The 16,618-nt window shown below is 42.1% G+C and overlaps 1 protein-coding gene across 1 annotated transcript; it reads right to left on the reverse strand.

Annotated features, from left to right (window-relative positions):
* Positions 1-7,441: 7,441 nt before the first annotated feature.
* Positions 7,442-15,755, reverse strand: SPINK2 (serine peptidase inhibitor Kazal type 2). Its single transcript, XM_032491372.1, has 4 exons — positions 15,518-15,755; positions 14,633-14,676; positions 8,516-8,625; positions 7,442-7,757 (listed from the first exon to the last, which is right to left on the reverse strand). Exons 1-4 carry the CDS (start codon positions 15,594-15,596, stop codon positions 7,712-7,714), a joined length of 279 nt encoding a protein of 92 aa, XP_032347263.1. The 5' UTR covers positions 15,597-15,755; the 3' UTR covers positions 7,442-7,711.
* Between the last annotated feature and the right edge of the window lie 863 nt (positions 15,756-16,618).

The following is a 16,618-nucleotide window of genomic DNA, read 5'->3' on the forward strand; positions in this document are numbered from 1 at the left end:
AACCAAGTTGGGATTTGAATCCAGGCAAGATGGCTCCAGGATGTGCTTCAACCATGACACAATCCTTTCTAGTCCTTATTTATTGTTGTATCCACAGCACCTAGCCTCATTCCTGGCATAAGACTCAATGAACATATATTAAAGAATGAGTAAATGAACAGCTCTCATATGTAAGACAATCATACGTCCAGGATATTGTTAAGAGTTCTAATTTTGAACATTCTGCCATATTTTCAAAATGTGTTTAAACCATGCATCAGAAAATGCATGTAGATTTGGGGGTCAGACACTGTGGCAGTTTCCATAAGATTATGAATTTCATTTACTCTGATTCTATGTTCAAACTGATATTCTTGGTCCAAAAACTCATAGTGCCAGGAATGAGTTGCCCTAAGCTTCAAGTACCAGATATTGGAGAAATATCAAGTGTTCTTGGTTCTTATTCACTGTGATCAATTTTAAAGCTGGGACAGTCCTGAAAATATTGTTTAAAAATGATTTTGGAAGGGTTTGAGTCAAACAAAGGATTTGAGGGAGGATATAAGAAGGAGACTTCTTAGATCTGTTATTATTAGATGTAAAACCCTTGGAAAATATTAGAAGGTCTGGTTGGCCAGGAATGCACTTTGTTAAGATACTGTCTTGTAAAAGGGGCTACTGTCTCATGTTATAATCTGATCTCCAGAATATTTTCAGCTAAGGACTCCCAGGTCCAGAAGATTATCTGCACCAGTGATTCTGAAAGTGTGGTCCCTAACTAGCAGCATCAGCATCTCCAAGGAACTAACTAGAAACACAGATTCTTGAGCCCATCCTAGACCTACAGAATCAGAAATTCTGGTAGTGAGGTCCAGCAACCTTTGTTTTAATATGCCCTCCAGATGATTGTGATGCAGGTCGGAGTTTAAGAATCACAGACTACAATAACTAAATTTGATTTCTTTGTAACTTTATTCTTTATTCTATAAAAAAGAGAGATAATTGGAGAACAAATGAACTGGTCTTTGAAGTGACCCAAACACAGAATTGTTGAATCAGTAACTTGAACAAACATATATACACTCATGTGACAAGTGTGACCCAAGTTTCAAAAATCCCCATGGGGTTGAGGGGGTGTTTGAATCACCTTTAATCAGAGCCTGCAGCAAAATCCTTCCTTCTGTTTCAATGGACTGTATTACTTCATGCCACCCCACCAAGGGGAAGAGGGTTCCCAAGACAGAGCTGGTGGCGCTTGGTAACATGATTCTTTCTTTTCTTTCCTTTGTACCATGATCTCCTCTTCCCAAGAACACGTGCTATCTCTGAAGGAGCTGGAAGCTAAGGTTGAGACCAGCCACCCCTAAAACACTGCTTCCTTGGGACAGTGTCAAGCCCCGATGCTCAGTCTAGCTGGCTCTACTAGAAGGTCCTGCTTTCTCTCCTTTCAGTCTTTTCCCCGAGGGTCACAGTCCATACGTTCAGTTTCTACACGTCTGAACTGCAACTCTAGTGGGTTCCACTTCTTTCCCACAGGGTCTCTGGACCCCATGCCAAGTGAAGAGTGTGTTTGGACATCTATGTGAGTCTATATCCCTGAGTGTGGCAAAATGGTTAAAAAGCTCGCAGAATATTCTCTAGTAGTCAGGACTGACTTGTCTAAACTTCATAGAGGTCTTGTACAGGACAGTGTTGCTTTGACTGACCTGACCTAAATGATCTGTCAGACATATACATCCATCCATCCGTCTATCTATCCATTCATCCATCCAAAAACACATATAGATATATGCAAATCCAGGTGCTTTAAGTACTTTCAGGAATAAAGCAAAATATTTTTAAAAATACACATATATGGGTGTGTCTGAGAATGACACACCCATATATGTGTGTGTCATTCTCAGAAAAAACACAAATACTGTAAAATATGTTTTAAAAATATGATACTTCTATACTATAAAATATGACTACTTATCACTAAAGAATAAACAAAACCTTAGTTAGGTGAAGCTAGTGTAAATATTTCTTCTACCTTGGTCCCGTATAAACCCAACCCACCCTCAATTTTCTGTTAACTAAGTCTGTATTTTTCGTTAGTACTCTTCTGTGGCTACATCAGCCTGTTTTGGAAGGAACAATTAAGACTTTTATGCTAGCCACCGAAAATTTTGTCTCTCTGCAATAGGTCAAATGTCAGACCAAGAACAGAATCAAATGCACCTTCACAGTCTTCACTGCTTTTCTTGTTATTAACTAAGGGCTTCCTTCACTTTTGAGGTGCTTTCTGTCATGTGCCAGCTGCAGCTGCCGCTCTCTGAAAGAGACTTCTCTCTGTATGATTTTTGCTCTGCTTATAGTTACCAGGGTCATGGAGACTGACTTTTGGTAGGAAGAGAACAAATTCAAGGTAGTTTTTTAAGCAACACCACAGCACCTGGCAAGTCTCCCCCAGCGTGCAGGAGACATTGACCTCATTGCTTTTTTCTGCGTGACACCATCAAACTCCCCTTGGCAGTAGCTGCTCAACATTTTTCCGTTTAACAACTTCAGGCTCACTCTGTGCGGCTTCACTTGGCGTAGGGATAGAGGAATATCTGTGTGGGCTGTTTGGAGACGGATAGGTATCCATTTTGGAAGGCCTGAAAATATTCCACTGTTGTCAAGGTTCCTAAAAGTATTATTTTGTAGATCAGACACCCTAATTTATTTCTGCCATTAAAGTCGTGTTGGGCCAAGAGCCTGGGGTGAAACTGTGATGTACAACAAGCTTGACCTTAATAGCTTCTCTCATGCCCTCATTATCCACAGTTTCCCTGCTCCTAGAACCCACCAGGCAAATATTGAATCAGCAACTCATTCGGTTTACACTGCTACCACAGGGGTGCCAAATGGGCTTCAACTCCTGTGCCAACTTTGATTAGCCTGGATAGTCTGCCAGCAGCACTGTGTTGAGGATTCTAACTCCAGACTCCATGAGAAGGAGCCCTGTGATTAGTAACATCTGCCGGGGACTGGGAGTGTGCTGGGAGCCTTGCCTAGAATTTGCCTTCCCTGTGTGAAGAATTTAATATATTACCTTTCTATGGGATATTTGCACATTAAAAGAAGAAGGTGAAAGACAGCAGTGTATGGAAAGCCTGATGATAAATGGAGGTTCAGACATTTGTAGAAGGCCAGTGGGTATATATTTTGGGAAGACCATAGAAAGAGAGCAGAAGAAAGTGAAAGGAAGATCTGTTTCAGAAGAGAATCAGGTTGAAAGTGGTGTGCAGGGAAGTTGCTAATCCTAACTTTACAAACTACCATCTTATGGACCTAATATTAACTCTAAATTGCAATTAAATGTATAAATTGTGTCCAGGGTGCTTTGACTTACTTTGCTGCTAATATGGCTTTTATTTAACAACAACAACAACTTTCCAAGACTTTTTTTTACACCCATTGGTCTGTTGCTTATCTTATTCTCTGTCTGTGATATCAGCCAATAAGCCTGAGAGTGTGGGCTCAGAGAAGGCACTGATGGTACCATGTGTTGTTTTCCTGCTGGATCAAGCATACCCTTGGTGCTCAACAAACAATAAACCAGCCAAGTGCTGCCACCTACTTAGAAACCAACTTTTTTCCCTGACAGAGTCTAAGTAAGAAGCTCCTCAGTCAGCAGCACTGAAAACACTAAATTTTTTGATGCCTATCTTCTTTATGTTCCAAAATGCAGAACAATAGCCACCAAATCCACTGCAGAGAGGTGAAACACAGGTGGTCTGGTGAAAGGATTTCCTTAACAGAGTTAGATATTTTCAGAGCACAATGATTTTTAAAAAAAGGAGCAGGAGGTAGGGGAAAGAGGGTACAGCTCAAGTGGTAGAGCATATGCTTAGCATGCCTGAGGTCTGGGGTTCAATTCCCAGTACCTCCTCTAAAAATAATAAACCTAATTTTCCTCCCCCCAAGTAAAATAATTAAATAGTACAATAATAAATAAATAAAATATTTTTTAAATCCCAGATTTAGAGTCAGAAGATCTGCTGTGCTCTTTAGGTGACCATGACAAGGTGACTTAACCTTTTCTGATTTTCTCCTAAACCGTAACCTAGAGAAATAACACCCCCACCTCACAACCAAATCCTTCCTGGTTGACAATCAAAAGAGAAGCCATCATGAATGAACCTTGATTTCCTATTAGGACAATGCTATTTTCTGTCACAAAAATTATAACATGGATCACAAAAAGTAAAACAAAAAAATTCAAATATATGTGCACTGATTTAGTATACAGAACCACACAGCCCTAAAAACTATGTAGCAGATGCTTCTTCTGTGACATCCTTCTGCATGGCTTAGACTTGTTGCTGCCTATGGAAATACACAGTTTAGGAGGACAAGTTTTCCTAATAAATCACCCTATGGCAAACCAAGGGCTTCTTCACACCTCCAAAGACTATTGTAGCACATTGCAAATCAGAGTCATCTATCTCACAAGTATTCACTGCCAATTTCTTGTGCATGGTTGCCGCTGAAAGTCTTTGAGCGGTAAATGCTCTGCAGTGGCACTTTGCCCTTCCTCTTCAGAGAGGAATTCAGTCCTGAGCTCCATAACCCAGATTCAACACTTCCATTCTGTCCATGTCACGCCCTTTAACCTGCAGCTTGGTCCGTGTGGCCAGGCCAATGCGATGTCCTTGGCACGTGGTCCCCAATCTTTCACTGATTTTTTATATTAGCTTTGGTCACTCTGATGGAGTCTCATTTCCAGTAATGACGCGCATTAAAGTGGAAGTCAAATGTCAAAACATTTCACGTTGTGGGTGAAAAACCTACATGGAAGTGCTTGATAAAGTATGAAAGACTTTGGAAACTGTAAATGGCCAAGCAAATATTGGATATTATGGATTTTCTGAATTAATGAATGTGCTCACCAGAGCAGAAATTTTAGTCAGGATGAAAGACAATGAACCAGAGGGGAACAGGGAGGCAGTAAAACTGGAGAAGGAAGGTTGGAAGCTTCTTCATAAACCTGCCCATCACAGAGGAGTGGTGTCCTCTGAGGCTGGTTGCGTCAGAGCTTTTTGCTCAGGTCAGCTAAGCTTGAACCCTTTTCTAGTAGCCTTTCAAATTCCAGCTTTTCCAGCCACAATCTGAGAGTGTTTGCCTAACCCCTACTCCAGGGGTAAAACTGTTTCTATTTGTCGTCATTTCGCCTGGGTCCTTGACCCCATGTGAGCTTCAGTTGGATCATTCATTCAGTGTTATTCATAGAAGTGGTGTTTTCAAAGAATCAAAGCACAAGAGCCTTTGAGAAGCAGTTTGTGAGTGAAACGTGACTCTCCCAGGGCAGTGGCAGTGTACTAGAGAAACCGTTGAGCTGGGTTCAGGCTGAGCGGAATGCGGCATTTCCCAGGGAGCCACTGCCCCCTTGTGTCTCAGCGCCCGCCAAGAATTATTCCAGGACAGGGAGAACCTTTGGCAGAAGTCCGTAAAAGATTACTGATGCACTGTTTCTGGCTCTTTGATTTGTTTGTTCAAATAAGATTTCCATTCATCTCATGGCTTTTTAAATTATCTTTCTTCCTTCTTTAAAAAGATGAATTTTTAAAGGCGTATTTTATTATAATTGCAAAAGTAGTATCCTCCTTGAAGAAAAAATTGCATAAAATTATTTAATTTTGTTAATTTTTGATCTATTTCCTCCCTAATTTTTTTTTTCTTTCTCCGTTAAAGGAAAACTAATTTCACTTGGGGACAGGAAAAAAAAAAAAACAGCCACAGAAGTATGAAATCTAATTTTATCATAAATGTCATGTAAACATGATCTCTTATCCCACAAGAAGAAAACTGATTTTTGAACTTGCTAGAATACTAAAAAACAGTTGCTTTTTTGTCTTAAAAATATGAAGCATAAAGGATAGCACTTGAGATCATAGACTCTCGTAACTTTTGCCTGTAATTTCAATTCTATGGATTAAGCATACTGTAGTGAATGCAGCTATTAGACACATTAAATTGAATGTTATCTCACTTTCAAGACAGAAAAATAAAACTCCTTGCTCTAGAGATGGCCTGCGGGAGTTTGGGTAGTTTGGCAGTCTTAAAGACCCAGCCAGTGGCGACTGCTTTCAAATGTGATTGGTCAAATTTCTAAATGTTGTGTAAATGTGTTGCTTCCCCCCAGCTGTGGAGAATGTAGAAATAATGGCTTAGATCTGGGCGTTACAGGAGGAGTTCATTGTGGTTTTGATTTGGAGTTCTTTAATAATTAGCAATGTTGAGCATCAAGACTTTCTCTTTTAATATACTTTTGTGTATTTTTTAATTTTCCAAAAAGCATATACGACTTCTATAAAACCTTTAAGCCAAAAATGATTACAAGACAAAATATAGTTGTGGCACATTTATGTTATACAACTTCCCACATCATTGCCTCTGTTCCACGTGAGAGCAGAGGTCTGGGAATGTGGAGACCAGGCTGCTAGTCCTGACTGTTTCAACTGTGTTCCATAACCTTGGGCAGGTTGATCTGCCTCTGTGGGCTTCAGTTGCTTTCTCTCTAAGAGAAGTATTTGAAGTAATAGAATAGAATTTCAGGGTTTCTATGTGCCAAGCTCTGTGCTAAGCAGTTTCCTCAGGGCAGTTCCATGAGTTGAGCATTATCCCCATTTTCCACATAAGAAAATGGAAGCACAAGTGTTGGAATCAGAACTCAAACTCAGGTTTCGCTCAACCCCCAAAGCCATTCTTTTCACTTAACACTCTCCCAGCCACCTCTTGCCTTATGTTTCACAGTTTCCTAGCGCCAGAATGCACTTAAATGCAGGACTTAACCTAAAATCCTCTACCTGGAAAGCATTGTGTTTCTAAATTAACCTTTGGTCACTTTTGTTATTGCTGTGTTTATTCTTTATGTTGTATCAAACTCTAAAACTGGGTGACTTAACCTCAGCACTACTGACTGGAAATGCTTGGTTGCTGGGAGCTGTCCTGTGCGCCGTAGGATGTCTGGCAGCAGTCGCTGTCTTCTACCTGCTGGATGTCATCAGTGGCACCATTTTCACACCAAAAATGCCTCTAGACTCCAGACGTACGCCCAGGTGTCCCCTGGGGAAAAATCACCCAGGGTTGAGAACCACTGCTCTAAAAGGAGGAAAAAGGTAAATTCTTGCATTAACCCTGAAGGAAAACTGTATTCAAAGGAGATATGGAATATTTTACTCTCATGATTCTTTGACTTTACCAGCTCCGGCTAAAGTCAGCTCCAAGTATTTCACAGTTATTTGCCCTGTGCAGAACACCATACCAGCTACACATACATTAAATATCCAAGATTCAGGGAAATGCAGAAGAAGAATAAACTTTGCCCTCTCAACAGTGACTCCACTCCTCCCTTAGTGAAATTCATCTTTGCCTCACAGGAAAGGAGCCACGTGAGTCTACTGAGTGGGAATAGGTATTCAGTAGAGAACAGTGGTAACTGGTTACACTGCTGATTTTATTCCAGATAAATAAAGTAACACATAAGTTATCTGGGCAATGAGCTTAACTCAAGGGAAAAAAGGCAAGAAACAAAGATTTTTTTGTTTGTTTTAATTATCAGCCACTGCCCATAGCTCTCTTCCACACTTCATCTCAGAAAATGTGGGTTAACAAATTTCACACAAAGAAACATAGGAAAAGAAAAAAAGGGAAAATGAAGTTGATCTAGTGTGCGGACAAAGGTGGTCTTCTGTAAACTGCTCCATCAGCATGGTCCACTTCGGATTATTTTTATATCATGACCATCTTCCCTGCAAATTGAAGAAACCATTAAAAAGACATTTATTCCCAACCATCTTGAAACCATCCCACTATTTGTATTAGAAAGACCCACGGCATTATACATTAGATTCTTCCAGGGTGACGCTAACTTAATCATTTTTAAAGCTGAATCTAGGAAACAATGAGGGCGAAAGCCCAACTCTACTATGTGTTCCATCACCCCAGGGCACAGGGAGTTACCCCCGAAGAATCACTCAGAGAGGACCTAGTAACTCACCGAGGTCAGAGAACGGAGCCCTGAAATACAAAGCAGCTCACCTGGAGGAGGAGTCATGGCCATCTGAGCTGGTCAGGTGTGTTACGTGGGAGGGCATCAGGTGTAATACACTTGTACTGAGCATTCTACCAGGGAGACTTATTAAGACCTGTTTTCCAAACAGTAGTGCAGGGTGTGTGGGTCACCTGTATATGCCCTCTGAATTTAAAAGAACATTTACCGTTCCGCAGAATTTGACTACTAAATATAGTCTTCATTTGGGGAAACAGCACATCCCTGGAGAGTAACATCACTTAATTATCTGATTAATCACATACCTCATTCTCTAACACTGACCTAGAAAATACACTGAAGGATTCTGTGTCCTTTTAAGTGTCAGTATGAAAACAGAACTACTATGTCACATTTGATTCTTATGTCCAAAAAAAGAGTCACAGCTTCCTAAGGAATCGAAATGCAAGAAAAGAATTGAAGAAAACTTGGCTAATTTATACTGTAAAATTATGTTACCTGATTTTCATGCACAGAGTACACTCATTGGGGTAAGTGGACATGTCGCTTCCACACACGGGGCTAAAGTCTCTGGGACATCCTGGTAATTTATACTGATAGCAATTTGGCTGGAAAAGAGAAAGGGAAACAGAAATTGGAGAATAACCTGAGACATTCTCATCACAAAATAGCTCAGGGGAGGACAAAGACCCAAGTATTCCTGGATTTCCTAGAAACATCCTACAGAAAGGTTTCTATTCTCCGCAAAAAAAAAAAAAAAAAAGGTTTTTTCTAATGTAAAAATCTGTGCAATGTTGAAGCAATGGATCAATACATGCTTGTAAGAAAAGGACCTCAGAGGAAGGTTCAGTCTGGCTGATTTTCAAATGAAAGTCCAGGACATGCCACCGTACCTACTTGACTATCCTCCAGCTTCAAAATTTGCTCGTCACTACCATCTCCACGTGAATATCCTGCCGCCTGCCACCTCAGTCCCTGGCATAATGCCCAGACGCACTGGAGAATCTAGTCTTCTTGTCGGGACTTTTAAGATACTGGCATCTAAGCAGCAGTGCTCAAGAAAGCAGTAGGTTCAGAACTGGACTTCAAGGGTTGTCATATGCTTCATTGTGTCTGCCCCACAGATATGCTAAAGTCCTAACCCCCAGTGCCTCAGAACGTGACCTTATTAGGAAAGAGGGTCTTTATATAGATAATTGAGTTAAAATGAGGTTAGTAGGGTGGGCCCTAATCCAGTATGACTAGTGTCCTTATAAAAGGGAAAATCTGGACACAGAGTCATGCGCAGAGGGAAGATCATGTGAATGCACAGAGAGAACGTGATCTACAAGCCAAGGATTGCCTGAGGCTACCAGAGAGAAGGAGAGAGGGATGGAATAGATTGTCCCTCGCACCTCTTGGAAGGAACCAACCCTGCCACACCTTGAGTTTAGACTTCTAGCCTCAGGAACTGGGAGATAATCCAATTTCTATGGTTTAAACCATCCAGTTTGTAGTAATACGGCAGCCCTAAGAAACTGATACTGGGTCATGGAACTCAACCCTCAGATTTGATGGGATTGAGGCCAGAGGGGTCATACATCTTGCTCAGGACCACAGTCTCCAGCAGGGCCAAGACTAGAACTGGTCACAGTGAGCAGACCATCGTGTGCAGAGTCCCACTGTAACAAAAGGTGAAATACAGGGCCTGCTGTATTTCTGTTTTGTTTTAGTAAATAGTGATCACCTTTTCTCACTTCTGAGTAAGTCACCCTGTTTAGCACTCTGAATAAATGAAATATACCTTTCCATTGATATTATCTGGATTCACAGAGACCTGAGCAGGGCTGGCCATGGGCCAAACTCTGAAGGAACTTTTTTTTTTTTTGCCCCTTTCTACCCACCGTTCAGTCCTCTGTGCTCCACTTAGGAGCCTGATGTGCTCTGGCTGCCCCAGGCTCACTGAGATGCTGCCTTCCAGGGCTGCTCTCACAGGGGAGTAGAGGCCCTCTTATCCCAGTGAGACTGAGACAAGCGGTAACTGGTCATTTCATTGAAAAGGTGAATTAAAGCAAGGAAACAATAATAAAAAATAATATATACCCTAAACATTTTATCTTGAAACATAGAAATGAAAACAAAAATTGCCAATCTTTTGATGTAAGACAGTGACAGGGCACGTGGCCAGCTGGAATGCTACCTACTATAAGATACCCTTTCTTGCAGCTAGGTGTGACCATGTGATTAAGGACTGACCAATGGGATATAGGTGGAATTATTGTGCAGTAGCTTCTGGGAACCTCCTTTAAAAGAAAGTTGGTGCCTGTCCTCTGCTTCCTCCAGTTTTTATCCTTCTTTGTCCATTCCTCCGTCTTGCTGCTGGGTGCCTGGAGTTCTCACCTTTATCTTACAGACCAGGAGGATGAAGGCCACATTCTAGGATGAGCAGTGCTGTTAGCTGTTATTCTGAGTTGTTGTTACTTGCAGCTGAATTTAATCCTAACTGACACAAGACACAAGACCTTTCCTTTGAATGTTTCAACTAGTTAGAGTTCTGTGTGCTATCACTGCAAAAATCATACTCAGAATAAATCACCTGTGATTTCCTGTTTTGGCTTCTTTAAAATGGGATTTCTCGACCCCATTCATATTTTGGACGAGGTAATTCTTTGCTGTGTGAGGCTGTCCTGTGCATTGTAGGATGTTTAGTAGCATCTCTGTTCTTTATCCACTAGATGCCAGTAACAGCTCCCCAGTCATGACAACCAGAATGACAATCTGAATGTCTTCTGGGGAGTAAAACTCCCTATTTAAAAATATGGTGAGACTTTTAAGACACTGGCATACCAAGGAAATATACAATTCTAAAAAATCTTTTCCCAATTATTTACAGTTGTTTTACCTACACCTAATTCAACAGCAATTTTTTTTTTAGTAATTCCTCCTTTAGCAAGTCTTTCAAAAGCATCCAACACAGTTCTTATATAAACTGCTTTATTTCTTCACACTCATGTTTATGCTGTCTACATTTTTTATTAAAATAAGAGTGGAGGCTCACGTAACAGGCTTGTGAACACACACATGAGTCTTGGTAAGAACGTAACTCCACTGATGAGAAATACATTCTACTGGCATCCAGGAGAGGAGTCATACAAGACAGTAGTCCATCTACAACCAGTGAGTAATTGATCTGCTGTAGGAACTGTTCAGAGAGACAGGGGAAGGTTGTATGTGAGCTTGCGTAAATGGAGGGTGGCTGATAGAGTTTCTACTGTTATTATTCCCATTTTCTGAAAGAAACTCAAACTCAAGAAAACTGAGTCATATGACCAAAAGTATTATTGAGCACCCATGAAGTGCTGGAGACTGGGCAGCAAACAACAAGTAAGACATCATCCATGACACTGAGGAGTATATAGCCCAGGAGGAGACGGGCAGTTACAATTCAGTGCTATGCTGGGCTAGTAAGGAGCACCAGGTCTGGGGTCAGAATGCCTGGGATGAACCCCTACTGGTCACATTGCCATGCGACTTTGACCAAGGGGATAGCAATGGTAACTACCTCACAGTGCTCTAAAAGATTAAACGAGTTATTCTACATAAAGCATTTAGAATGGTGCTTGGCACACAGTAAATGGTATACAAGTATTTACCGTTGAAGGAAACCAGTATATGTCACCCTGAAAATATGGCTCTATGTCATAAAAATTATTCTGAGCTAAAGGCAGTTAAGAAGCAGATTAATCGCTTCTTTTTCTGTTTAAAGGCAGGATATAAATTCTCCTTTACTGGAAATGACTCTGGACTCTTATCAGCCCAGAGATGGCACCTGAGAAATCTGCAAACAAATCATACTCCATTAGTTTCCTCCTATATATTATCTTCCCACTGTTGGCCACCCTTGGAAGCCTAAAATCATTTTCCTTTGTCCAGTCATTTTTCTACAAATGTATTGCTCTTTTTTTTTTATTGAAGTATAGTCAATTACAATGTGTCAGTTTCTAGTATACAGCATTATGTCCCAGTCATGCATATATATACATATATTTGTTTTCATATTTTCCATTAAAAGTTATTACAAGATATTGAATATAGTTCCCTGTGCTATACAGAGGAAATTTGTTTATCTATTTTTATATATAGTGGTTAACATTTGCAAATCTCAAACTCCCAAATTTATCCCTTCCCACCCCCTTTCCCCCAGTAACCATAAGATTGTTTACTATGTCTACAAGTCTGTTTCTATTTTTGTAGACTTCATTAGTGTCCTCTTTTTTTCTTTTTTTAGATTCCACATATGAGTGGTATCACACGGCATTTTTCTCTTTCTGGCTTACTTCACTTAGGATGATGATCTCCAGATCCATCCATGTTGCTGCAGATGGCATTATTTTATTCTTTTTCATTACTGGGTAGTATTCTCTTGTATAAATATACCACAGCTTCTTTATCCAGTCATCTGTTGGTGGACATTTAGGTTGCTTCCATGTCTTGGCTATTGTATATAGTGTTGCTGTGAACATTGGGGTGCGTGTGTCTTTTCAAATTAGAGTTCCCTCTGGATATATGCCCAGGAGTGGGATTGCTGGATCATATGGTAAGTCTATTTTTAACTTTTTGGGGAATCTCCATACTATTTTCCATAATGGCTGCACCATACTACATTCCCACTGTAGTGTAGGAGGGTTCCCTTTTCTCCACACCCTCTCCAGCATTTATCATCCATGGACTTTTGAATGATGGCCATTCTGACTGGTGTGAGGTGACACCTCATTGTAGTTTTGATTTGCATTTCTCTGATAATCAGTGATACTGAGCATTTTTTTCATGTGCCTGTTGGGCATTTATATGTCTTCCATTGGAGAATTGCTTGTTTAGGTCTTCTGCCCATTTTCGGATTGGATTGTCTGGGGGGGGTTGTTATTAAGTTGTATGAGCTGTTTATATATTCTGGAGATTAAGCCTTTGTCAGTCGCATCATTTGCAAATATTTTTTTCCCATTTCGTAGGTTGTCATTTTGTTTTGCTTATGGTTTCCTTTGCTGTGAAAAAGCTTGTAAGTTTAACTAGATCCCATTTGTTTATTTTTGCCTTTATTTCTATTGCCTGGGTAGACTGTCTTAGGAGAATATTGCTAAGATTTATGTCAGAGAATGATTTGCCTATGTTTTCTTTTAGGAGGTTTATAGTGTCTTGTCTTATATTTAAGTCTTTAAGTTATTTTGAGTTTATTTTTGTGTATGGTGTGAGGGAGTGTTCTAACTTGACTGATTTACATGCTGCTGTCCAGTTTTCCCAACACCACTTGCTGAAGAGACTTTTTCTCCATTGTATATTCTTGCCTCCTTTGTCAAAGATAAGTTGACTGTAGGTGCTCTTTGTTAAAGATGCTATATTTGCCAGAATTCTAAGCCACCTCTTTGAGTTACTCATCTCTGAGTGCTCCCATATGTATGCATCAAGCACTTATTAATAAATGGCTGTTTGTTTTTCTCTTGTTAATCTGTCCTATGTTATGCAGGCCCAGCTGAGAACTTAGAAAGGTAGAGGAAAGATTTTTTTCCTCCCCTACACTAACATGGTGATTTTGATGATGCTGTATAAGTTGAATGGAAGCACAGAGAAAATGTGTTTATGTCTGCTTTGGAGGAAGAAAACAGGATGGGAAGGCTTCCTGGAAAAGGTCTACACTGAATTGAATATTCAAAGTTACCTAACCCACTGAGGTCAAATCCTTATAGGTATAATAATAGTATCTGTCTATCTTACAAGGTCATCGTGAGAATTGAGAGACTGAATATAAAATGAACAGTGCCAGGCCAGATATTTAAATAGAACTCTGACCCACAACCTGCAGCAGCCCACCCAGGAAACCAACTCATTATTTAGAATGACCAGCCCAGGAAGCCACCTGCTATAAGTCGGACGTGGCAGGAGTCAGATGGCTACCTCAAGTGAAGTCCAGGAAGCCACACAATAACCTCTGTAACAATCAGCCCAAAATGGCCAGGGCTTGAGTAATAACTATTAGCTTCCCTAAATTTTGTCCCCACTTCCAACTTCCAACCAATCAGAGAAAACCAAATACGCACTCCCAACCAATCACATAGCATGCCTGCGTCTAGTTAACCAACCTGCAGCTTCCCCATGCCAACAGCCTCAATCAGGGCACACCTGAAGTCTTCCCTTTTCCCCATTGTAAAGCTTTCCCGCTCCTCTGCCTTTGAATCTCAGCCCAAATGCAGGCGGCTTGGCTGACTCACTAGTTCCATCTAGCTCTATAACTAGCTTTTGCTTGTTCTCATTTGGCTGGTCTTCCTTTAGTTCCACAGAATTTAATTTGATAATATATATCAAATGTCTAGTACAAAGTATAATCTTTAGGCCTAGGACCTTCTGAATCATTAAAGGAAATATTGAAGGAAACAAAGCCCTGGGGCCTTCAAGGCCTGACCTAATTTTCAACCAAAATTTACATTGTGATCTGTGTCCAAAGCCCTGCCTGCGAATCTGGTTGCTAGAGAAGCACTCAGTGGTTTCAAAAGTGGCAGGTCAGACCTGAAAACCAGCCTCCAGCCCAAACTGTTGTGGGCTTCACTGTGTTAGTAGAAACAATACAAGTGGTTTCCTACTTACCGTTCTGTATTCTGAAGTTTCACCAAACTGAGTGTTCAGAGAGGCTGCAAGAAGGAAACAGACATTTTAAAGGATGAGATTAAAGTTAATTCTTGTTCATAAGGAATTTTAAAAATCCGGCTGGTGATTTATACAGGCCACACCTTCTCCCTTTCCCTCAGATACCAAGCTTCTTTCAAGCCATCCTCCCCACCCCCTCCAAAAAAGGATATTCAGTTGTGTTCTGACACCCCTCCTAGCAGGCCCACAGAAATCATTGGTACTGGTTCCGTAACTGACCACCCTAACAGGATTACTTGGGGAAGGACTTTACAGCTGCGGAACAAAAATCAGAGAAGTAACTCTTAATTCACGATATTCTTTTCCTCTGCGGCTCAGAGTGATAAACATGAAAGCTTAACATTAGGTGTTAACCATTTTAACTACAGTTTACATGGGTGGCAAGTCTGGCTGGACTAAAAAGCCCCTTTTTCATGAGCCCCAGAGTGCCTGGCACGCTTAGCATTCACAGTTCCTGATTCCTGTACATCTCCTGCCGAGGTCTGTACGGCTCCTGGGTCCATAAACACCCAACTCCGGATCGTGGGCGCCAGAAAATCCGCTTGAGGGGAGAATGAGCAGACAGCAAGGTGTCACTAAGAAGATGCTGGGAACGAAGCCCAAGCAAGAATTAAAGAGGGCTGCTGGCTGCACAATGCCATCCCTCCACACTCCCAACTTCGAGTCCCTCGAGGACCGCAGGGCCGGCCCGGAACCGCCAGTAACGAGTGCGGCCGAGCGACGCCAAGGCCCGGTTCCGGGGAGCGGCAGCTGCGGCGAGATCCCCATTTTGGTTACTCCTCGGCCGGCCGGTCCTAGGGCAGCCGGCCGAATGGGGAGCATTACCTGCCGAGTCCCACCAGACCAGGAGCAACGGCACCAAACGCAGCGCCGCGAGCCCCATCCTCCTTCCGCGGCCGGCCATCGGTCACCGAGCTCTTCGGCGCCCGCGCGACACGGAGGGCGCCCTTGGTTCGGACACGCGACAGGGTGGGGCGAGGGAGGGGCGGTAAGCGGAGGGAGGATGGGGCGGAGGGGAGATGAACCAGGCAGGTAGGAGGAGGGGGAGGAGCAGGAAAGGATGGGGGGCGGGGCGGCAGAAGGGAGGAAGGAGGGACAGGAAGCTAGAGGAGAGGTGGTTGCTAGACCTCAGCTCCTCGCCCCGTGGAGGACGGGAGTAAACGATTATGGGGACCATCTCTCCCTGCAGCGAACAAGAACCTTGTAAGAGCCCTGGATGGCTCTGTCAGTCAACCTCAGTTTCTGAGCGTCTGCTCTGTCCCAGGAAATGTTTTGGGGCTGAACTCAGCAAAGGAGGTCACTGCTCTCAAGAAGCTTTCTAGTGTAGGTGCTAGGGACGGGGTGACACAGGGAACTCCAAAACAAGTGAATACAATACTTCCTAAAATTAAGTGCTAGAGAATGGTGGGGGCAGGGAAAGACTTCCATTGGAAGATCAGAAAAGGCCCTTCAGAGGTGACATTTAACCTGAAAGCTGAAGGATGAGAGGGAAGCCTGGTGAAGACCTTGGTGACAAACATTTCAGGCTCACAGAAAAGCAAGAGCAGAGATCTGGAGGCAGGAGCCAGTTCAGTGTGTTCAGCTGAAGCCCTGGGTGAAGGAGGGGGAAAGGTGAGGGCGATGGAATCACAAGGCCAAGAGTGTGCGTGATGATGTAGGTCATGATAAGGGCTTTGGATTTGTTCTGGTTGCAGTGGGAAGCCAGTGGAGGACTTTAAGTAATGGACTGCCCCTGACCTGACTTACATTTTAAGACATTGGATGAAGAATGGACAGGAGATAGGTAAGAGTGGAGGCAGGGAGACAAATTAGGTGGCTTTTGCAGTAATCCAGGCAAGAGCAGATGGTGCCTTAAATTAGTGTGTAGCAGGGGACTGGTGAGAAGTGGTCAGATTCAGGATTTATTTTGGAGGTGGAACCAATTGG

The sequence above is a fragment of the Camelus ferus genome, chromosome 2 (assembly GCF_009834535.1).
Source record: "Camelus ferus isolate YT-003-E chromosome 2, BCGSAC_Cfer_1.0, whole genome shotgun sequence".
Classification (NCBI taxonomy): Eukaryota; Metazoa; Chordata; class Mammalia; order Artiodactyla; family Camelidae; genus Camelus; species Camelus ferus.

Bases quoted from the DNA above. Each gene is read 5' to 3' on its own strand.
- SPINK2 (XM_032491372.1), bottom strand. From the start codon at position 15,596: ATGGCCGGCCGCGGAAGGAGGATGGGGCTCGCGGCGCTGCGTTTGGTG. The intron at 8,626-14,632 runs GTAAGTAGGAAA...TCTCTTTTCCAG, and splicing joins AAACTTCAGAATACAGAACG to CCAAATTGCTATCAGTATAA. The intron at 7,758-8,515 runs GTAACATAATTT...TTCAATTTGCAG, and splicing joins ACTCTGTGCATGAAAATCAG to GGAAGATGGTCATGATATAA.